This window comes from Oryzias latipes, chromosome 15 (assembly GCF_002234675.1).
Source record: "Oryzias latipes chromosome 15, ASM223467v1".
Lineage (NCBI taxonomy): Eukaryota > Metazoa > Chordata > Actinopteri > Beloniformes > Adrianichthyidae > Oryzias > Oryzias latipes.
Genome location: NC_019873.2, coordinates 23,053,731 through 23,077,684, shown reverse-complemented (window position 1 = coordinate 23,077,684; position 23,954 = coordinate 23,053,731). Strand labels below are relative to the sequence as shown.

Sequence of the window (23,954 nt, the reverse complement as noted above, 5' to 3'; positions counted from 1 at the left end):
TGTGTAGTGAAAGCTGGATTTATTCTCAGGTTTCCTCCTTTTTTCTTTTGTGACTGAGATGGAGAAAAAAACAGCAATTTGACAAAAAGCTGTCCTTGTGCTGTCAGTGCTTTCCGAAACCTTTTAACAGGAAGCTTCAGTTTTTTTTCTTCCTCCTTTTCGTCCACCTTTTTATTTTTGGTACATCTGTTTTTTTGCAGAAAACAAATTTCAGACTGACTGATACAGTAAAGCAAAGGAAACAAAGGAAAGGTGTGTGGCAGCACAACTTCATTTTAAATTGAATCGAACAGAAATGAAAGAAGAGCTTGAGTTTCACACTGAAAAACTTCATTTGGAAATCATTTGAGGATGCAATAATCAACACTGAAAATTCAAGCTTTTCTTAGTTTTAATACCTTTTCTCTTTTAAAAATAGCGGTAGGTATGTGGCAGCTTGATGGAAGACAGAGTAAATTCCAACAAAGGACTTCTCTGGTTGTCTGTAATATTTTGAGATCACTCATCCCGTGAAGGTGAACTTTCTGATAAACAGCCAAATGTAATAAAGGAAAACTTGCTTTCAAAAACCTAATTAGTTTGATTGCTGTTCAGTAAAAATTCCTGTTTGTCTGTTTTTAATTCATTGTCTTTCTTTATAATCATCATTATTTTGTGTGCTTGTTTTGCATCTTCATATTTTCATCATAGATGGTATTGCAATCCTGTTCAGCTTTAACACACTATTTAGTTAAATTAAAATAACCTTCATCAGTTAAACACTACAGTGTTTTTTTTTTTTGTTTTTTTTACAATTGTTGCATCTAATGAAGTAATTACACTTCAATCAACTGAGTGTGCTCAGTTAATTTCTATTTCAATTGTTTGTTTAGCTGTTTGATCATGCAGCTTTTATAACAGTTGTTCAGCATTTTGTGTTGGTGTTGTTTAACTATGCCTATGGAACACCGCTTTTATTTTAAGTTAGTTTAATAAATGTAGCATTTATAAATGTAATTCTTTTATCATGTAAACTATGTTTAAGGTGTTTTTGGCACCTGTTATCTTTAAATTAGGGGAGGCTGTTGGGCAGAGGCAGAGCAGTCTACTTCTGAACCCCTGTTCAGTTCCTGCTCTGCCCACCCCTGTGAGGAGGTGAAGGAGAATTACTTATGAGTTTGGGAAGATATATGACAAAAAAAAAGAATTAAAAAAACAAAAATTTAATAGGAATGACACATAGTTCTGACTGCAACAATGTGTACTGAGTCTAAAGAAGAGGTATTTCATGACAAATGGTTATACTGAGCTAAAAAGTATTTGTAAAATGTACTTCTTATTCTGTCAGTTAACTGCATCTAGACATTAAAGAAAACACAATTAGAAACAACAGACCACAACAAGAATCAAGTTTCTTATGCACGAGAGAAGAAGCCAGTGTGACAGAAGACAACCACCACGCTTCTCTTCTCCAAGGACTTCCTCTCCCCGTGCTCCTTTTATTAGGAATTCAAGTAGGAGGATACTCTCTCTGCTCTGTACCTGGCCGTGTACCTCGTCTCTGCTCCTGATCTTGTCTCCGGCTCGACTCGCGCCCCTGACTGTCCCCACAACTCCGGCTGGATGAAGCTCGTCTGCTGGACTTTAAATATGTAGTTGAAGAGTTAGATAAGTTCATTCCTTTCTAAGAGTTCTGGTAAATCGCCTGTCCGTCCTGGGGGAGGATCCCACCGTCATGTGGACACCTCTGAGGTTTCTTCGTTTTTTCCAGAATCCGTTTTTTTTAGGAGTTTTTCCTTACCGCGAAGGGGGGTCTAAGGGCAAGGATGTCCAGTTTAGTGTAGTCAGTTTGTTAGTTCATTTTAGTATTTTCCTATTGAATTCTATGTATTCATGATCCTTCTGAGGTCATGTTTCACTTTTTCAATTACCGATACGAAGCCCATCGAGATGACTGTTGTTGTGAATTTGGGCTATACAAATAAAATTGAATTGAATTGAATTGAATTGAATTGAATTGATACAATTTCCAGACAAAGAGAAACGTTCATTAGGGGGTATCGTATAATGACCCCTTTTGGTGGATTCTAACTTCAAACAGTATTCCTTATCAACTCAGGACAGTGTGTTGTAAAAACCCCCTCATCCTTCCTGGGGATGAGAAGCAGATAAAAACACACACAAAGCTGTCTAAAAAGGTAAAAAGGTCAATCTGAGTTAACATTTAACCAAATACATTTAAACAATGATAATAAAAACCATTTCCTTCACATATTCTAACTTTTCTATAATGTTGTTCTTAATATACATTTTAGTCTTTTTAATTTGGTCATATACTGTCCTCTGTCTTTCTTGTTGCTGTTGTTGCCATTTATCAACTTGCTTTAGCTTTCTGCATGGCTTCTCTGTTGCTGTAGGAATGTGTATGAGAATGAATGAGTTTGTGAATGTAAAGCACTTTGGCCTCTAAATGGTATAGGAAATGGTAAATGGCGTACATTTTTGGTGCTTTAATACCTTCTTAGAAGGCCCAAAGCACTTTACAGTCACAGTCCCATTCACACCCTCACTCTGCTGCAGAACACTGGCACCAACCTACAACCACCAGGAGCAACGTGGGGTTCAGTGCCCAAGGACACTGGACACATGGGCAGACAGGGTCGGGACCGAACCTGCAATCTTTCGATCAGAGGTTGAACGCTCTACATCTTAACACAAGCATTACATGATCAATATATCTAGCGCCATTATCATTCAGTTATTTGTCATACTGTGTGGTTCAGTCACTGCTCCTGGTTCTGATTAAGGTAATCACTGAACAAAACCTGGGACATCCTTTCTTTACAGCCTGCACTCGTACTGTCTGTGTCAGAGCATTTCAGTATTTTCACCATATTTGTCAAGCCTGTCACTCGCTGACCCTTGTTACCTGTCTGTCTTCCTTTTTAAACACTGACCAGTTTCAGCCCTTAACTTCGGTTTTGGATAACGGATTGGGTTGTTGCTCCTTTGGACAGGTGTTTGTTATGACCCCCACTATGTTTATTAGACCTGGATTTGGATGTCAACACGCCCATCCTGCTAAATGTGCCCTAAAGTTTCACCTTTGCATGTCTCCAGTCTCCCGCTATGATGTCAACTTTGTGATCAATGGAAATAACCTATCTCCTCCTGGTCCAGCAGTTAAAGCCATTCCAGTTTCAACAGTTGGACTCCTTACTTTTTGTTGTTGTTGGTATTATTAAATTGAGGGTATCTTTGTCAGGTCTAGCACCAGAACCTAACATTATTTCAGTTTACATTTTTGTTATTATTTATTTTTTCATTTTCACTGTTTTGTTGATTTTCAATTTAGCTGGTAGGATATTTCTGTTCATGTTTTCCCTTAATCTTATGTTTTAATGTTAGGGGGATATGTTCTTTCCATCAATATTCAGAAAGAATCACTTTTTTCATGTGGAACACCCCAGGTTTTGGACTTCTGTTGTGTAGTCTCTGTATTATTTCTCTGTCATATATCGAACACTAATAACATTTTATACTTCCAACATTTTATACTGTCTTCCGCTTCAAAAGAAAATTATGAAAGAAAGTAGCAGCACATCTAAAAGACCTGCGGCCTGAATTTAGACCAGAAGCAGGAAAATTGATCACATTCATCCTGTTCTGAAGTGCTTACAGTGGTTACCAGTTAAATGTGCGTGCCAGTTTATAAATGATTTATTAGTGTGGGATAAAGACACCAAACCTGATATATTTGTGGCTCAAAAGCCCAGCAGGGCTCTAAGATCTGCAGGAAAAAGAAATTTGACTTGGCTCTGTATATGATAAGTGCTTCACTAATCAAGCTTATTTGACTTGCTTTATCAGTGAAAGTTGGGTTTTATTAAATGTGTTACCTTTCAGCCTTTTTTAATATGACTTTTCAGACACTTTTAGCTTTCTTATACTTTATTCAACTCATTTTGTATTTTTTTTTATTTATGTTTTAGCATAATTGGAATCTGGGTTAAGTGTTTAAGCTATTTTGCTGCCAAACTCGATATTAACAGAAAAAATGTTCTTCATATTATTAAATATTACATACATAAGTTACTAAATGTTATGAATAATAATTAACTATGCTATACTATAATGGATATTTGGTAACAAAAGAAATTAAAATTCCAAGTTTGTATTTATAAAAAGGATTTCCTCAGTTAGATGTTCATTGGTGATCACATGTGGATTTAAGGGCAAACAGAAAGGAAGTCGAATCGACTTCCGGTCAAATGAACAAACTGGCAAAGGGCGGTATCTCACTGGGCTCAAAGTAGCTGTGAAAATAGCTTGACATGCAACAAAAAATAGTATAATAAGAAATGTCATTGAAAAGAGCATCTTGGGAAAATCACACACTTATCAAAAATGCAGTCTTTAAGGAATAGCTGTAGAATGTAAAACAGCATGCTCTGAGGATGACAATGAGGTGCTACATGCAAATCTTTTCATCACAGCAAGCAAGAAGGAATCCAATGCAATCTGATGAAAATGATAGGGGAGCTGTTGTTAAACAGAATGAGCCATTGACTTCTCAAAAGCCCTGATCACCAACACTTCAACAGCAGAACAGTGCAGCAGCTGCAGAAAGCCAGGAAGAAATATTGCAGTGAGGATGGTGTTGAGAAAAAAAACAGAACCGTGGTTTTCCACTTGCACAATCTTAACAGCCTCCGTGATTATACCTGAGGTTCTCAACCATCTATTATCAAAAAGAGCTGAGAGAAAGTTTGCAGTGTTGTTAGAAATGAAAGCACATTTCACACGAATCACCTCTTTCAGCTAAGGTATAGGTATAAGATAGGAACCAAAAATAAAACCAGCTTATGCAGTGAGGAGCATCATTTTTTATATTTACAACAGAAAAAAAGATTTCAGATCTGCATCAATCTGATTTGAATCTGAAGCTAATCAAAGGCTTACGGTGACATGTGTTTCATTTTGGTAAAATCTGCAAACAAAGAACCCAGAAATGAGAATAATTTAGAAAAAAAACAAAAACATCAATATAAATGCACAACGTGATATAACATTATAGAACTAAACCACACAGATGTGATTTGGTCAAGATGTTACATAGCAGCACCTGCAGATCTGTGAACATGACTTTCACTGAAATTAAAGAGAAAAACAACACAATCCATGAGAACTTTTACCATAAGTGTTATGATGTAAAACACTGTGTATAGTGTTGACACTAAATTCCATTGCTCATTGTTAATTACACTAAACCAGAGTAGTGCTCTTCCAGCAGTACAGACAGCTGAAGAAGCATTCACAGATCTGTAAGCCTGTTCGTAATGTATTGCAGAAAGTACAGGAAAATCCCAGTTTGTGAGCACAGTTTGACATCGAATTTGATTACATAAATTGCTGCATGTCTTTGACTGATTGGCCCCTTAAAAAGAACAGAAGAATGACTGCATGCTGATAACATCCAAATCAGACTATTTTATGTTTGTTTGCTGTTTTTTGAAACTGCATTGCTATCGGCTGTTTAAGGAATCACCAATGCTCTCTCTCAGCAACATCTCAACCTTAAAAAGTAAAGCTACATTGTGAATTACTGCATTGTATTTTTATGTCTTCATTTATTTATTTCCCTTTACACCATTATGTGCCTACATATTTTTTTGACTAAATAGATCAAGAATCAATTTGGACAATGACTGAACATGATATTTAAACGAACACAAAAGCTTTTGGACAGTAATGATGCATTCATAGTTGCAATGTCGAACAAATAGTATTTAAATATAGACAATGATGCGGCTGGTGTTGCATTTAAAAAGTACTGCCCTGAGTTCATCTTTAGTAGATTTCTTTGGTAGAAGTCTAATAAATGAAACAACTAAAAAAAGGGAATCTAAAACATTATTATTAATTACATTAATACACCTAGTGAACAGCTCTTCAGCTGATGAAATGATCATGTTTGTTTGCACGGCAAATAAAATCATGATGTAACTTCTATAGTTATCTGATTGTTTCAGTAATATAGTAAGCTGTAGAGTAAGATGTTGTAGTGATACTTTCGTGTGAGAATTTCATTAATTGATTTCATTTGAAAGGAGCCAGTTGAAGTGGCTTGGGCATCTAGTCCGGATGACTCCTAGATGCCTCCCTGGGGAGGTGTTCCGGGCATGTCCCACTGGGCGGAGGCCCCGGGGAAAACCCAGGACACGCTGGATGAATTACAGTCATTTACTTTGAAAAAAATCACAATAATTTTCTCAAACTTCAATGGATAGCCTGTTTTGTTTTAATTAAATCTACAACCATTTATTTATTTTTGTTTGTGCTTTTGCAAATCCTAAAGACTCCAGTGCACACGCCTGCCGGCAAAAATAATAAAAAAAAATGTCACGACTCATTTGAACTATGATACAAAAAAAAACATTTTTTTAATGACCAAATTCCTTTAAAACATGTCTTTCAATAGTCAGATTTCTAAATTGAATGTATACTACCAAATAATTTACATTTTCATTTTATTGTTTTTTTTTAAAAGCTTATTGAATATAAACACATTTGCAGAAAATAGACAAGTGGATCCAAAACATAATACTGTGTATAACACTTTAAGAAGAAACAATTCTATGAATAAGAAATTACAAATAACAAATAGTAAACCGATATTATTAGGAAAAAATAAGCAAGAAAAATTACTCATCAGAAAGTACAAAGTTTGGTTGTATATATGCTTTGGGAGTATGAATATTTTATGCGGGGTATAAAGAATTATGAAAATAAATAAATGAGTAAATAAATAAATACATTTTACTCTGGATTTTTGTAAATAATATTTAGATTTAAAAAAGTAATAAATTAACAGTATTTTTGATGTTTTTATTATCAAAAGTAAAATATGTGACTATATGTTAAAAGCTTGTACCACTTTTATTTTTTATTTTACTAAAAACAATAGATTGTTCCAACTGGTTCCAGAGTTCAAAAGAAAATGTGCCATTTGTAAACAGCCAAATTTTTGTTTGTTTCTTTCAAAACTTTATTGCAGATTTTAAATTGTAAATCACCAAACTAAAGTCCCTACAATAGCATTGTATGACCCCCCCCCACCCACCCACCCCCCCAAAAAAAAAGCAGCGGGTGACGTATGAACAACATGGCCAATCAGAGGTTTGTGGGCGGAGCAATGGTGAAATCGCGGAAGATTCAAAACAAAGATGGCGACACAAAATGATTCCCCCCCAAAACAAAATAAAAGGTAGAAGTTATTTACTAGCTTTATCCCTAGATGCACGAGTAGATGCGATTTGTACTTTTTAGCTGGTTGTTCACTAAACATTGTCTGTTTTATTCTTGTGTTTTTGTCGTGACGTAAATGAAATGTCGACGGTGGCCTTCGAAGCGAATCAGCAAGCGAACAACTACTACATTTCCGTTGTTGTTCTGATTGTCGTTCTTTACACACAAACCCTACCTGGCCGTTTAATTTCTGTGACCTACTATGATCGGTTTCAGTTCATTTCTGTACGTGGTTTGTGTATATATTCCTCCAACAGGGCGACAAAGTGCAGTGTGTTCCTGTATAACGAGCCAAACGCGAGCCAGTCTATGATCTGCCACTCGGAGTTCTTTGTGGAGAGGTTAAGATACGAGAAACCGCAGGTGTTCACGGATTTGGTGCTGAGCAACATCACTCGACTCATAGATCTGCCCGGAGAGGAGTTTGCTCAGCTGACGGGGGATTCGGAGCCGAGGCTGCCCTCTTCCTCCTCCAACGGCTTCCTGCGTAGTTTCAACTTCCTGAAACGGAAAGGTTCGCCTTTTGCAGCCACTGAGGTGGATCAGTAACACGTGACGGGGCTTCAGTCTGCTTTTAAACTATTGTCTAAACATAAACATATTGTTTAATTCAGTGTAAGAAATAAATCATCAAAAGCAAAGAATATCACGTAAAATGTAAATCATTCAATGTTTATTATATTAAATAGTGTTACATAAAATAAAACACACAAAAAAGTTTTTCCTATCTTCAAAAAGCTTTTATTTATTTTATTTTATCTTGGTTGTTATGAATTTGGCTGCTGGTTCTGATGCAGTCAAGGTTTCTAATGCACAGAAATGTGACAGGAAAAGCAATAATGGTCCACATGTAAGCTGCAATCCTACTTACTGTTCCATCCATGTGACAATTTGCAGAGAAGAGAGTCGTATTTGGAGCACCTTTAACTGAAGAAGGAATAGCACAGATCTATCAGCTCATTGAATACCTCTTCAAAAGTAAGTGTGCGTTTACATTTTCCCTTGTAAAGGTAAACACCTAAGACAGCAATTTTATTTGTCAAGTACACTGTAATTATTCTATTTTATGATGCCTTTACACAAAAACGAATGTGTGTCATGGCTTGTTGACTTTTGTTTTTACTGAAATTTGATAATATCTACATTAAAAAACTATATCTCTTTAGAAAATATAATTCTTCACTTTGTTGGAGAACAGTCCACTATAAGGTCATGGTTTATTTTAAGAAAGTGATGTAATTCACTGAAAGTGGACACTGGGAAAAATGCCTGATCAATAATTGATCTGAAAGCACTTTGCTCCTGTTGACTCACTCCTCCTTTGACTCACTCCCTCCCTCCTTTCTGCTGCGTTTGTCCCCTCGCTCTGTTTTCACCCGCCTCCACACCGCATCCCTCCTCCTGTCCCCACTTTGCCTGTCGACTTCAATCTTTCTCCTTCTCCCCTCAGACCTTCACGTGGAGGGATTGTTCCGAGTTCCGGGCAACAGCTTAAGGCAAGCCGCCCTGAAAGAGATGCTGAACGCCGGGGCTGATATAGATTTGGAGACGGGGGACTTTCATCCCAATGACGTCGCCACGCTGCTCAAAGTTTTCCTGGGGGAGCTGCCAGAGCCTTTGCTCACACACAGGCATTATCATGCTCACCTTAAGATCGGAGGTGTTGTTTAAAAAAAAATCAAAAACTTCTTGTCATCCCCTCATATAAAGCATGGTTCTGATAAAAATAATGTTTTTTTCTTTAAAAACAATCTTCTGTTTCTAGAGCTGACTCTCTTTGACGACAATGGAGACAAGACAAATGTGCCAGATAAAGAACGGCAGATTGAGACCTTTCAGCTGCTCCTCATGCTGCTCCCCCCAGCCAACCGCAGCCTGCTGAAGCTGCTGCTGGATTTGCTTCACCACACTGCTCGCAATCAGCACGCCAACAAGATGTCTGCGATCAATTTAGCCACCATGTTTGCACCGCACATCATCTGGCCCAAAAATGTGAGGTATTCCCACTGTTTTTCAGGTCCTTTCTTAAACTGATTCGACTTCACCTCCACATGTTTTTGTCTGTAGATGGTTGCGAGAGATCTTCAGGGAGACATCGAGAAACTGAACAATGGCGTTGCCTTTCTAATCAGGCACTCACAGAAACTGTTCAAGGTGATCTGCTTTTTAGTTCTTCGTTTACTTTTATTATTCGTTCAGACTTTATACACCTCGGTAAATAGACAATAGATCTGTACATCTTTAAAAAGCTTTTATTTCAAACTTCAAAAATAAGTGAACTGGTTGCATAAGAAGCCAACGAGATGAAGCGTTGGAGAAACAGTACAACATATGCCATTTAAAAATATGTTACTAGATCTGCACTGAAGTATTTAATCATTTTGCTGTGCAAAATCAAAATGATTGAACTCTCAATAAAAATACAACTTATAATTACCAGATAGTTCAGATGGTTCAATCTCTTCATTCAGACAGGTTTGAGGAAATCTTGACAAAATGGAGAAACAATTTGCATAACATAAATGAAAATTATCGGTGAAATACTGATAGTGCCTTTTTGCTGTTTCTGGGAGCAGAATAATGTTGATTTTATTCCTGAAATGAACTGCATTCAGCCTCATTTGTATGGATACACACATTTCTAAGACAAGGACAATGATGTGTTGCAATGCTGATTTTGACTATGAAGATTTGAATAAATACAGTTTAGATGAAGAGAAATCTTGACCTTTATAATACATATTCAATTCAATGTATTTGTATAGCCCAAATCCACAACAACAGTCGTCTCGATGGGCTTCGTATCGGTAATTAAAAAATGTAAACATAAAATCAAAAGGATCATAAATACATAGAATTCTATAGGAAAATACTAAATTGAACCAACAAACGGACTAAGCTAAACTGGACATCCCTGCCGTTAGACCCCCCTTCATTGATTCATTGCTAAGAATGAGACGGTATTTCCAAGCATCCATGTCGAGCTTAACCTCAGAGGGTGAATGGGCTCAGGAGGCCATCCTAATGACCACCAGGGGAAGTGTTTTGGACACGTTTCAAAGTTCTGAGGCTGTGTGTGACCTCAGGACTCACAGGAGACATTCATGCCTCATGCTGGACTCAGAACGCCTTGATGTTCTTCTAGAGGAGCAGTAAGTGGCCTCCTGGGAAAAGGGGGGTCTATAACTCTCTTCTATTTCTACAGGAACCAGGTCAAAAAGAAGAAGTTCGAAACTGATTGATAGATGAGCTTTTTTGGACGTTTTTCACACACATTTTTGTTGGTTTGAAGCCGTATGTGTTTTTGATGACCTTTTATTGTTTTTCTGATTTTGTTTCTTCTAAGTAAAAAGCCAAACATCTAACATTAGAAACAGCCTGGATGTTTGTTTCTTAAAGCATCTGTGATTTTGTTGTCCCACAATTCATTGATGACAATCAAGTCAGCTCTAAAATGTCATGGTTTTGTCAGTTGAGTCTTCATTTGTTTTATTAACTAATTTATTCTTCAGTGTTTCATATGTACACATAAGGCTATAACAGGTCAATCTAAGTTTTAATTGTGTTTCTTCATTAAAGGCGCCTGACTATATCAAAGACTATGCCAAAGCACATTTCCTGGGATCAAAGGCTCTTCAATCAAATGTAGGTTTCCTGATGTTTCCTCTTTTTTTAATAATCAATGTTTTGATTATTGAATAATATTTTACTGGAGAAAACCACAGGCTGTTGCACTGTGGAGACCCCTGAGGGGAAAAGCCAAAAGGAAATCATTTTTGCTTAAGGCTGCAGACATGCTGTGTTTTTGTCCTGGGCTTTGTGGTGATTGAAGACTTTTAATTCAGTCTGGGTTACGTCAAGAAGAAGGTAAAGTTGCAGATCTGAGGTTTAAGACATGACGCCCAACTTATTATGATGAAAAACTGGAGATTATTTTCAAAGTTTTGCCAAAAAAAGTATACATTTATTAATGTTTTTTGAAATTAAGAGGAAGTGAAGACAGAAATTAGTAAAATAGCAGCTCGTAAAAATCAACTGATTGCATTTCAATAGGTTTTCCATATTCTCTTTAAAAGCATTTTATTTCTCTTTGCTCAGTTATTTTTTTTAAAGTTTAAATGTAAACATGTGTAGTTGGTTTAAAGAAGAATCCTAAACCCCCAACTGAGCTGCAAGACCACAACATTCAACATTTTAGATTTGGCTGAAAGCATTCAAACAATCATTTATGTTTTGGAAATGTAGTATATTTATATACTTTGTCTTTGTCATCTTAAGGATGATATGCTGTTGGGATCTGGTTCTGAAGATGGGTCGGGGGCTGCAGTCTCATCTGCTTACCCATCTCCTTCAGTGAGATCAAACACCGAAAAGTCATCAGAGAGCCTGAGTTATACAGAGACTGCCCTCAGAGAGCTGTACCAGCAGGTCAACAGCATGCCTGAGTCTGCTAAGAAGAAGAAACTCATCAGAAAGGTGACTGCAGCTCCAAATGACTGTAAACAAACCAAAAATACTATACATTTTCATAAAAACCTGACAATATGATGTGCTTTCTTGTGAAGTTTGAGAAGCAGCCTGGTCTGACTCCATCAGCAGAATCTCGGTCACCGTTCACGAGGAGACACCAGCGATCCCGCTCTTTCAGTGGAATTATCAAGGTTTGTATGAAGGACTTTTGGCAGCTTTAAAAATACACATCAGATTGAGCTAGTAAATGATAAAAATAAATTTTTGTCACATTTTAAAAGTTAACACATTTCTTAGCTAAACAGAACATCTGGAGCAGAATTCCAGCAATCCAGCTCTCAATGAATTTTATTTTTATTTAATTTTACAGAAGAAGGTGTTGGGGAGTCAATTATTAGTTGGGAAAGAAAACGGCGGCAGTCCTCCCAGTTCCTGAAGTGTCAGGCACTGAAGGCCAAAAATCAGCTGCAGAGCAGTGAGTATTTAATGAGTTTAGTTTGAAATGAATATTTATTATAAAATCCAAGTTGAGAGTTCTTGCTTCAATTGCTTGGGGAAATTGGTGCCGCTGCCCTTCTGTCCAAAGGCCATTCAGTCCCCGCACAGAGTGTGAACTTGGTTTGCACTTTGACTGTGGACCGAACCGGCAGCTGACTGGCTCCGGTAAAGAGAGAGCTTAATCAAAAGGTCAGGCTCTTAATTGGTTAATCTATATTCCAACCATCAGGAATGTGCTGCAAATAGTGTGGAATAACTTGAATAAAGAGAATGGAAATTAGCTTCCTGATGGCTGAATTCTCCCTTAAAACAACAGCGGGGAGCTTGAAGGAGAGCACTTGGAAAGTGAAAATGGTCTATTTGGTGTTCTTAACATGATCTTGTGGGTTGTTTTTTTTTGACGATGGAGGACGGACATTAAGAAATTGAATCTCAGAATTGCCTCTGTGAGTATTTCTTTATTCAAATTGTTGTGAATCAAGAGAGACACAAAAAAAACTTATTTGTGATGTAGGAAATAGGCTAGGCGGGCCACAAGCTGCCTGCTCTGCAACGGGGAGGGGAAGGGTGGGCAGGGTTGCTCCACACCAACAGTCCCACCCCCAACCCAGGGGTGAATTTCTGAAGAACTACTGCTGCTCTGCAGAAACAATGTTCTAGAAAACCACTTTTTTATTTTTATTTTGGATCTAGACGGCCTAATCATAACTAGAAGACCACAGGGAACTCTTACAAAGGATGATCGGAGTGGCGCTTTAACCCCTGTGAATTTGAAGGATGGAGAACATGGAGGACATTATGCTGCATGTACAAGCTGGCCTGAAAATTCCTAGTATTCCTCCCAGATTAGCTGTAGATGTCCAGACAAAATGTCACAGACAGATGGATCCCAGAACGACGTCTGACCGCCAACTATCACAGGATTCTTGTCTACAATATTAAGATGCTTTGTTTTCTGCTTCTCCGTTCAAACATCTGTCTGTAGTTCATCAAAGTAGCTGCTGTATTCCAGTTATGTAAAGCGGACACCAACCTAATGCTTAGCCTCTTTCTTCTCCAGGGTTTTCATTATAAAATAGTCGCCGTCAGAACTCCAGGATCATCTTAAACTTTTGAAAGAGATGCCACGATGACCTGTCGAGTTATTCTTTTATTTTTCTGTGAGTTTTGTTGCTTCCACTGAATAAGAATTGAGTTTATGTAAGCCGGTAGGAGGAAACTGTTACTATGCACCAGAGAAGCGGACAAACTTCCATTTGGTCCAGTTGAATTGTCTCTTCCTTTTATAATTTGGATTTGTTGTGCTAAAAACATTTGTACGCACAGATCGTCATAAGAATATTTATTTTTAATTGATAGTTTATTCAGTGAAAAGAAAATTTTAATTTTATAGTTTTTAAGCTTTTGTGAAAGATTTAATTTACTATTTAAGTATTTTATTTGCTGTTAAGTATAGTAAGAATTGGTCATGACAGCCCTGAGCTGTTACTTCAGAGATGTGCCTTAAAGAGATAAACTTTCTTAACTATTGACCTTTTTTATTATTTTTTTTACTTTTTTTAAAAAACATTTTCTTATGGATGTGTCTTAAAATGGGAAATAACAGTTTTACTTGATTGATTTTAGTAAAATGCATGACTACTGTGATACTTTGGTCAAATGTTAGTTCAAATTCTTTGGGAGGTTTACAATTTTATAATTTTTGTATTTTACTTATTTTAGATTTTATTGTTTTGTTTTTTTTGCTACATCAAGTTTTTATGTTTTTGTAAAGTGTGAACTAAGATTTTTTTGTTTCTGTTTTTTATTTTTTTGTTGTATTTTTACACAGTTTTTATTGTACCCACTGTTTCAGGCATTTCTGTAAGGAGCCAGTTGCTTATGTTGATTTATATTACTTCAAAAAGCTGTTACATTTGAAAAGCGGTCCAACATTTAAGAACTTTATTTTTTTCTAGAAAAATGTATTTTTGGCCAAACTGCTGTTGTGTTGTAATTTTATTTGCAACCACAAGGCTACGCTCTTCAGCTTTAAATGACATGGACCCTTAAGCGCAGCTGTTTTTTTAATTTATTTTTTAAAATATTATGGTTTTGAGAGTTAACAGTCTTTGGTGTGTGAAGTTCATGGAACCACTAATGTGTTGCAGAAGCAAATCCAATTCCTTTTTGTTTGATTTTAATGATTTGATCAAATGTTCTCCTGGGTTTTGAGGGACTTGTGTTTCTTTTGAGCCCTTTTATTTCCTTTTTTTATATGATTTTTATTTCATTTTGTGTTGACACTGATGCTTATTGAACTTGTTTCCTTTAAAGAAAGTTTAAATTACCACCACAAGGGATTGTCATAAACTCCTCCTCCTTTAAGCAAAATACAGAACCAAAGGATTTATGTGAGTTGAATAATGTACAGCTATTCTAACTCATCAAAGATGTGAACAAAAAAAGTTGAATTTCCTTAAAATCCTGTAAATAAATTCTCCATACATTAATGTGTCTTATTTAGTGTCATAAAAGTCAAAGTTCAGTTGTAGGTTTGTGTCCAAAATGCAATCAACAGGAGCTCCGTCCACTAAAACAACCTTAACGGGGTCGCTGGGAGTTGACAGGAAGAGGGAAGACGGTTTTCCACAACAGCAGGAATGTGTCAGTGTGTCATTATGGCGTCCATGTCAAAGCACGCTTGGCATTTGTAAGTATACGTTTTACACATGACCCGTAAGAACGGCTCTGCTTGTTCTCTAAATAACCAGCAGACAGCGTTCACAGTTGGAAGAGCGTTTGACAGGTGAAGTTTCAGAGGCGTGTTTTTATTTGAAGCAATTTAAGTACAAATGAGCATAATTAGTCTGAAAAGGGAGTCATGAACTCCTTAACTTATTGTAAAATGAGATTTGGTCTTTAAAATCCCACTCATTCCATAAAGAAGTCATCGGTACAAGAAAAGAAAAACACTTTGCAAGGCTTCATTCTGTCCCATTCTTTTTCCTAATTGCTGCCATGTGCCCCCTCGGCTCTGAGAGCAGCAGAGTCATTTATGTTGTGCATTCCTGCCACAGCACTGTAAGGGGAGAGGGATGTTACCACCACTCCCTATTACTACTAAACGGCACTGGTTAATTAAGCATTCATGGAGGGAAGATCTGCTCTCCACTGACATTTTTACTGTTGCTGTCGTTCCCCCCCATGAAGTGTGGATCGTGTGTACACCTGCATCTAGATTCAAGAAAAGCATTTTTCTATTGGATCTGCTGGTTTGAATTCTAGTATAGATCCATCCAAATTGACTCATTAAGTTTGAGCTGAACATGACAAAAAAAGTGATTTTAAATCTTTGGATAAATAATATATGGTACCAGTGCACCCATACGATTAGCCGTTTATATGTACTTCAGAGGGAGAGTGTAGATAAACCTGGATTGTGGGTCCAACTGTAAAACTGTCAAACATATTTTTTTTCTAACTTGTATTATAAAAGGTGTTAGAGCCAATGAAGTGCAAATGTGGATTTGACAAAGTTATTGGAAGGCTACCCTAACATTATCAACAACGATTAGACCGTAAAATACATGAAGTTTTTACTTAAACTACTTTGTTTTGCCATAAAACATTTATTTAAAAAATTCCTTAAAAAATTAAAAATGTCACATTGAGGCTACTTCTCATTCCATTTTTTGTCTCTAATACATTGTGTCCACTTAAAGTAACTTGTGGTCTTGACATTAAGAGATTTTTTTTTTCCTTTCTAACTGCACGGCAATCTCTCCTCCCATGGATTTTTAAATATAAGATTTCTGACTTTTATGGCCGTGGTTTTCCTCCGGTTATTAACAGATTTGTGGCTGTCCTTGCTCTTTGAGGCCACATTTGAGCTACACGTTCAGAACCATGCTTGCAGAATATTCATTTCGCCTTTTTGCCTCCCTGGTGCTGACTCTTCTTTTCCCTGGTGGGTTCTCTATGTGAGCGTGCACGCAGCCTCTTGCAGCCCCTCCCTCTGGATGGGGTCTATAGAGTGTCATGCAGGTTAGGACTTTTTGCTTGGAGGCAAAACCTGCAAGAAAGAGAAAAAAACGAGTGGGGGTAAAGCAGGGGAGGTGGCAAGAAAAAGAAAGATATTTGGTGTGGGTTTGTTTTGTGAAGTGAGTCGTGGGGGAATGACAGGGGGATCTCAGGAATGAGAGTGAGTTCAGGCAGGGTTCTGGAGTGGGGGGGTATGAAGAGGGAGAAGGAGAGGAGGGGCAGGGGTGGAGTCGGGGGCTCTGCTATTTGTAGATCCTTGTGATGGATGACTGGTGTGTGTGTGTGTAAGAGAGACACAGACTGGCTTCTCTTTTTTTTCTCTTTCTGCTCTTTCCTTATTCCCTCTCTCAGCCGAGCAGAGCAGAGCGGGACTCAGAGAGGAGGACAGTGCGCACCAGAGCTCTCCAACTCCACAAAGACCAGAGGCGACAGGAGTTTGCTTGGAGAACACAAGAAAAAAAGAAGCCGCCCTTGTTTTGCATCAGCAAACTCTGGTGGATATCAAGTAGAATTTTTAGAAGAACTGACGGGATTTGAGTGGCTGAGAAGAAATCTGAGAAGAAATTATTGCCACTTTTCTTTTTCTACATTTTTAATTAGCAGATATTTAATCATTCCAGGCTTGTGAGGTGTAACAGTACTCCTGAAGGCAGGAACACAGAGAAAAAAGGTGGACAGAAAGAGTCCAGTGGGAAGAGGAGAAGCTGCTGAACATGTCCATAACAGGCAGCTGTTTTGAGGCTGGAATGGGATGTCCAGCCGTGCAGTGGATGTGGCTGCTGATGCTCTCTGCCCTGATCATTGGCAATGCCAGTGCCTGCCCAGCCTTGTGTACCTGCAGTGGCGTCACAGTGGACTGCCATGGACTGGGTCTCAAAACCATGCCAAGGAATATCCCCCGCAACACTGAACGACTGTGAGTAACATCTTCACGTCCTTATTTCCCAGGCTCTGTCTCTCCATTGTTTCCCTTTTGTTTTCAGGTTGTATTGTTGTAGTGCACATGACTTTGCTTAGTCTGAAAAGAACAATAGTCCTGCCTGCGAAGCCGTGTATGCATGTGTATGCGAGTGTGTGTCAGTCATGCAGCCAGTCACTCACCGGCATTCCAGTCAGGTATAAATAGGCTGGAGGGACTGGAAAGAGCAGGAGCAGATGTGTGCTTCTAACATGTGTCCACAATTTAGTTTTCCTGCTTCTTTATTAAACCTGCAAGTACATTTAAATTTATGAATTGAAATCCTGCAATAAAAATTTCAATTTTAATGCTCTTTAAGAAAGAAAATAATCAATTTTTCAACAATCTAGTATCTCCAAATGTTTTTTTTTCTGTTTCCCACACTTTTTTTTCGTCATCTTCTTTCCACTTTAGTTTTCCCTTCTGGGGGAGCAACTTCCCTCACGTACCCCATCCTCGTGCATCAGAAACCCTCACTCCATAAATTGTTAAATCATCTAGAAAATTAGGCGAATCTACTCCTTAAGTGAGTCCCGCGAAAGGATCACAGAGCTGTCTCGTAAAAACGGTGGGAGGATGGGAGTCGGAGGGAAAAGGTGAGGCAGATGTTGGCCTGCCAAGCTCAGTTTCTCTGTCTTTTCTGACATTCCTCTGAAATATTCATCAGCAAATCAAAAGTGCAAGGGGAAATAGATTGTTCTATTTCAGCTTTTAGAATATCACTGGTGAATAAAACATGAGGTGGGAACTGCAGAGAAAGCCTGTGTCAGAGGAAGCGTTTGCATAGTTGGAGCTGGTTGCATATTTTATGCTTTTCATATTTTATTTCTAAGAACTTTTTTTTTTTTTTTTACACCCTGCAGTCTACATGCTTCTGGGCTGCATGTGTACACATGCTTGTTTAATATTGAACGGCAGAGGAAACATGCTCACCTTGTGGTTTCCTTTTACATGAATGGCCTTTCACACTGGAAACATACTCTGTACCAGATTATTTCTGTGCTAAAACGTATTAGCATATTTATCGATCACACAGAAGTGCATGGTTCTTTTTTTTTTTTTAAAGGACGCCTTTCAAGCACGCAGTGCATTAAAGGTCACATTTAAATTATTCCTGGGTCACTGCATTTTTTATGCGGCTATAGGTCATCTGCGAGATAGCCAATCTCTGCAGAGAGATTCTGTTTAACAACAGAAACTGTTCTCCCCTGTGAGACGTTGAATAGGGTGATTCATCAAGGTGACTGTGCAAATCAACACAGCCCAGCCGGCCTCACATGCTGCCCCCATGTGCATTGCTGCATTTTATGCCTGTGTTTGGAGAAAGTGCCACTGTGTGAGGGAAATTCTGCGACCACCATTAGGGTCAAAGATGAGTAATGACTTTTCAGAGGCGTACCGGAGGTTGGCTGAAGCTCTTTGTTTTCCCTTTTCAGAAATGTATTTGGATAGTGCAGTCTCTGAACTTCAGTGGATGGATGAGATGAGGTGATTTGAAAGATGGAAAAACCATCTCTGTCTCGCAGTTCTTGGGGAAATGTGTGAATGAATGTTTAGATTCCCGTAAACATGTTGATGCTCAAGTGTGTGTAACGCTGGAGGGGGGCTGATTTTTAGGAAAAAGTGTATTTGTGTGTTGAGGGAGGCGGGTCGAGGTTGTTGATACAGACGGCAGAATCCCATTTGCACTTGTCAGTGTGGGTTTGGATCAGGGCTGACCCCTGCGCTCCTCAGACTGAAGCCAGTAATGAGACTGTGAGCTCCATGTGTTAAAATCACACCTCGCCAAGTATTGGCCGCTAACCCCTCCCCCTTGTGTCCTCCATATCTCGTTTCTTGTTGTTATTTGTTCTCTGGAGACCTTCTTGTACCAGTTCTGGCAAAAAGCATTTAAAAAAAATTCGCCACAGTGGTATTGGAGGAGACTTGTGCAAGTACATTTTTTAGTTTCACACATTTTTTTTATATATTTCTTTAAAACCCGCCTATCTAAAAACAAAGAATAGGATCACTTCAAGATTATTTATTGAAAAAAATAGTGGACCTCCTATTTTTGTTTTGATTTAGCAAAAACTGTCCTTAAAAATTGTTCAACATAAATATTACTTGATTTTTTTTTTTTTTTTTTTTTTTTTACTGAGCTGTAATTGTTGCAAACAACCCATGAGGAGCTTTTATTGAACCATTTGTGGGGGTTCTCTATATTATTGTATGAAGCACAGGCCCCTGTTCCTGAGTTGGTACACATTATAGTATTTTATCTAGATAACAACTTTTTTCTAGAATAGTCATGAAAGTTGTTAGAACTGTGGATCGTTGCTAAGGTGACGATCTGATTTGATTCACAAAACCAGATCAACAATTCCCAGATACCACCACAATTCTTACTATTTAATATGTCTGAATGCCCACACACTTCATCCAGTGAGCTATGATAGAAAATGAAGGGTTGGGTCAGGAAGGGCATCCAGCATAAAAATCTCTGCCAAGCCACTTGTGTGTATCAGTAATAGCAGATTTGCTGTGGTGGTGGTGGTGGTGGGGGGGGGGGGGGTACCAAAAGGTAAACAACAATAAAATATTTGAATGGTTGCAAAATGTATGTCTTTTTAAACATTGTCACACTTGAATGTTCACTCTGAAAACATTTTCCGGTACGGCCTCTCCACTATGCTAGCAGATATGACGTCACTTTAACAGATTTTTGTAATATTCTTATTTTCATATTCATTCTATTTTTTTATTCTAATTGTTGCCTATATTTAAAACAAAATTGCTTTTTTTTTTCTTCTTTTTTCTGTTAAACAAACTTCAGTCTATTTTTTTTTATCTACAAAAAAAATCCTTGATAGTTTTACCATGAAAAGGAAAATCTTACCGACAATTTTTACTTTGAAGATTTATTTACTTTTGGTGACAGTAGTGCCTTCAGTTGGTTTAGTTTATAATATCGAAATCCAAGATTATTCTACATTATTTTAGAGCAATAATTTCATGACCCAAAGTGTATTTTTACTGTATTTTTCAATATTTATTGATTGAGAATCAACAGTATCAAATATCAGAAATATTTATACTGTATTTTTATTTACTATAGTGTGGATATCCAATTAATTTAATACTTGTTACCAGAGATCCTCAACTTTTTTTTTACTTTAGTTTCTGATGAAAAAAGAGAAACATGTAAGAGAACCTTGATTGATTTTTTTCACCTTTAGCCACTAAATTACCCCAGATTAGAAACAAAAACTGATTATTACATTCCAGGCACATAATTCAATTCAATTATATTCAATTTTATTTATTTATTGAAATAGTCATCTCAATGGACTTCGCCTAAAAGCATGAATTTTGTTCAACCTGTATGAGATTCTAATCCCACTTGAGATAAAAATGAGAAAAAAAATGCTTTTAGGGAAACCCCATTTGTGGTAAATTCCTGTAAAAGTAGTCACTTATTTGCATAATTGCTCACAAATTTGAGTTACCAAAGGGCCAAGATGCCCAACACGAAGAGGTCATATCTTTAGGTTATCCATTTTTGTTGCATTGAATTACTTTTCTATTTTTATCTTTGAAGGCTTTGAAGTTTAATTCTATAATATCTAATTAAAACATACGTGTTTCATTGTCCAAAATAAGATAATTCTTGCAAGAATAAACCTGTTTTTTTCCCATAAAATTCCATCCATGGCTCCGTGTGAAATCTGCATTCATCCTGAGACCCATTAGAGATGCTAAGCCTAATTTGCCTTTTTTGTACACCTAATGACCTCACTTCTACTTTAAAGCCTTCGTCTCATTCGTTTATGAATTAAAATACAAAAAGAGGAGGAGCTGTGTGTCTCTGTGAATGCATTTATATAAAGCCAGTGTTATTACGTGCCAGAGAGTACTTTGTCCTGGGATCTGGAGGTCTTCCAGGATGGAGGAGGTGGAGTGTGCACACCATATGCATGTATTCACTTTTGTTTATTCATAAATTTGGGCATCTGCCTCCTTATGTGTATGTTCTATTGTGAAGTGCAGCGAATAAGTCATGCAGATGAAAACACATGAGGGGTCGTAGTGGCTGGGGATGGGGGGGCTTCGCTGCTTTGATACCCCAGTTTTTCAGGGTTTAATGCTTTAGGTGTGTGTCTGTTTGTGTGTGCCTGGCAAGCTTGCAGTGTTTGGCACCAGCACATAACTGGTACATCTGACAGCTCATTGGCCACCAGATCTATAATTTACCCTGACATGGAGGAGCACAGCCTGCTCACTACCTGCCAGACCTCCCCGTTGACTGAAGTGGAAAGAAAGAAATAAAGAAACTAGATGAAGGTGGAGCTGAACAGTCAAGACTAGATAAACAAATTCATAGAATCAAAGCTGGCACAGAAGAAGCAAATGTAGTCATTGGTGAAAATAACTTCCCCTCAGAGCTTTTAAGGGCAAGTCGGGTCAAGCCCAGAAGCAGACTAGGTTCATTTGAACCATTTATAGAGTCTAATAAATCCATTCTCATGGCTGATAATCCTGTGAAGAGCAACAATATTGCTTGGAATGAAAATTATTCTAAGAATGTTTGTGCACATTGGAGCTTTGTGAAAATACAAGTCTGGGAATTGCTTGGACTTACCGCCTGTGCAGCACAGCTGTGGTCTTCTCTGTTGAATCCAGAGATGGTTCAATTCCCTCTATCCATCTGCTTCTTCAGTTTATAACTGTTATGAACTCACCTGTCTGATTTACAGGAAGACGTTTTTTATTTTCCTTAAGCGTTCTTCTCTTCACTGATGTTTCTTTTGTGTTTTTAACATGTTTTTGTGGTATTTTCCCTCATGATTGTGGTCATATATTAATATACATAACCTTAAAATTGCATTTCTGAGTATTTTATAATTCAAATCGTTGTGAACCTGGAGAAGAGAGAAAAAATGTACTTTGAAAAGTTTGTAGTTGTGATGCAGAAGCTTCAGTTTGCAGGCCCACTCCACTCCATTCTGATGCATCCACTTGCAGACAAATAGATCCATGTAGGTCTTTGTATTTCCTCGTCTGAGCTGGACTCTGACTCTAAACTGCACGGCTGGATAGCTCTATTATTGCTAACCATTTGTGTTGCACCGGTTGAGGTTGTGAGGGGATGTAGCTAGCAGGAGGGAGTGTAAAAAGAAGGGTGACGGGAAGTGGCTTACTCCATGCCAACGGTCCCCCCCCACAACTTGGAGGCAAATTTTGAATGAACCAGTAAACTTGTTGCTTTATGCTGCTTCATGGTCTTACCCCCCTTCCCCTCCTACTATCACCCTCCTTCCCCCCCTCTCTCTAACGTCCCTCTCTCTTCTTCCCCTCTTTCCTTTTCCGTCCGGTCCAACACCAAAGATCTTCAAACATGTTTGAAATTAATAAAGTTTGGCCTCAATTACAAAAGGGGTTTATTCAGACATACCTTTGGTTTGTCTGAAGATTAATAACCCCTCTTGTTAAAGTAAAATATGTCCAACACAAGAGGCCCTCAGCTCTCATCTGTCTGCCCAGCTGTTGGACAGGACAAGTTAAAACAAAAAAAAACAAAACAAAAAAATTTAATGAACTCCTGCCACTCTGCAGAAAAACTGTGTCCTAGAAAACGACACAGGTTTTTTGATTTTGGCTAAAAACGGCATAATCATAAATAACATGAAGAATGATCGTGGTGGGTCATTAACATCCTCATCAGAGGAGCTGGCTGTGGTGTACGTTTCCACAGAGCTAACAACACAGCAGAACAGATTATCTGTTGGTGTGTTTAATTGCACCCATCAAAGCTAGAAATATGCTTTATTAGCAGCATTTTTCTGATGTCAAAATCCTTTCCAAGATGAGTTAATGCACTTTTCAGAACCATTTGCAAGTCATGCTCACCGAAATGAAAGAAAAGTCCACATACGAGTATGTGCACACGCTCTGCTGCTTTACACGCCTGTCCAAGAGTGCTTGTATTTCAGCAGACTATAATAATCGAATTTGGAGAATCTACCGAGATCGCCTTTCATCTCTCAGAAGAACAGCTTTCAACCGGACCATCTCTCCAGGAGGGAGAAGAAGGGGATGGCTGCTTTGTGTGTGTGTGTGTGTGTGTGTGTGTGTGTGTGTGTGTGTGTGTAAAAATGCACACAAAGTGAACGCTCAGCTGACTCTGTAGATAAGCCGTCGTAATCCACATTTCACGCTTCTGTGTGAGACAAGTTCAAGAGCAAATAATTGGCAGCTCTTCAGGCGCACGGGAGATCTGTGGCGGTTTGCATGTTTCCCTTTTCCATTTATTAAGTCGTTTATATGATACATTTTTCATATAGCAAAACTAGTTCACACATTTTTGGTAAATCTTAAAATTCTTAAAAGAATCTGGGAACATTAAATTGATTCATCTGTCAGTCTCCCAACTTTTTGGTCAGTTAAATGAGATTTAACAAAGAACCAATCCATTTCCACACAGGTTCTTCGTCGTGATGATTAGCTCTTTTGATAAATGAATCTCTTGAAAATGCTTTGGCTATATAGTGACATTATTTTGCTAAGAGGTGAGCCCCCCTCAGTTTGGAGCAGAAGGAAAGCTGATCCCGGTGTGCTCAGTGGGGCTGAAAGTCATGGACTCTGTGCTCGTGGACAGATCCGAGCACACAGAACACATGCAGTATCCATCAAGTTTACCAGCTGCCAGTGCACATCTGTGAGGCAAACATCTCCTCAG

At 38.0% G+C, this 23,954-nt stretch overlaps 2 protein-coding genes across 6 annotated transcripts in view; both read left to right on the top strand.

The window, feature by feature from the left end:
• Window positions 1-7,158: 7,158 nt before the first annotated feature.
• On the top strand, window positions 7,159-14,747 carry LOC101161828 (rho GTPase-activating protein 19). 2 transcript variants are annotated; one of them, XM_011484469.3, is made up of 11 exons: window positions 7,159-7,246; window positions 7,545-7,801; window positions 8,185-8,265; window positions 8,738-8,947; window positions 9,053-9,279; window positions 9,355-9,441; window positions 10,867-10,932; window positions 11,566-11,763; window positions 11,853-11,948; window positions 12,128-12,232; window positions 13,316-14,747. In XM_011484469.3, the coding sequence occupies exons 1-10, from the start codon at window positions 7,206-7,208 to the stop codon at window positions 12,191-12,193; spliced, it is 1,329 nt and encodes a 442-aa protein (XP_011482771.2). In that variant the 5' UTR covers window positions 7,159-7,205; the 3' UTR covers window positions 12,194-12,232; window positions 13,316-14,747. The 2 variants fall into 2 exon arrangements, with proteins under 2 accessions (XP_011482771.2, XP_011482772.2); XM_011484470.3 differs by having other exon boundaries at window positions 12,949-14,747.
• A 1,794-nt stretch (window positions 14,748-16,541) lies between these two features.
• slit1 (slit guidance ligand 1) overlaps window positions 16,542-23,954 on the top strand; it is a 93,669-nt gene continuing 86,256 nt past the window's right edge. For all 4 annotated transcript variants that reach the window (XM_004077151.4, XM_011484467.3, XM_011484466.3 and 1 more), the window contains exon 1: window positions 16,542-17,194. In XM_004077151.4, coding sequence (XP_004077199.1) covers window positions 16,992-17,194 — 203 coding nt within the window. In that variant the 5' untranslated portion in view covers window positions 16,542-16,991. The remainder of the gene's footprint in view (window positions 17,195-23,954) is intronic.

Bases quoted from the DNA above. Each gene is read 5' to 3' on its own strand.
- LOC101161828 (XM_011484469.3), top strand. From the start codon at position 7,206: ATGGCGACACAAAATGATTCCCCCCCAAAACAAAATAAAAG. The intron at 7,802-8,184 runs GTTCGCCTTTTG...GACAATTTGCAG, and splicing joins CAACTTCCTGAAACGGAAAG to AGAAGAGAGTCGTATTTGGA. The intron at 9,442-10,866 runs GTGATCTGCTTT...TCTTCATTAAAG, and splicing joins ACTCACAGAAACTGTTCAAG to GCGCCTGACTATATCAAAGA.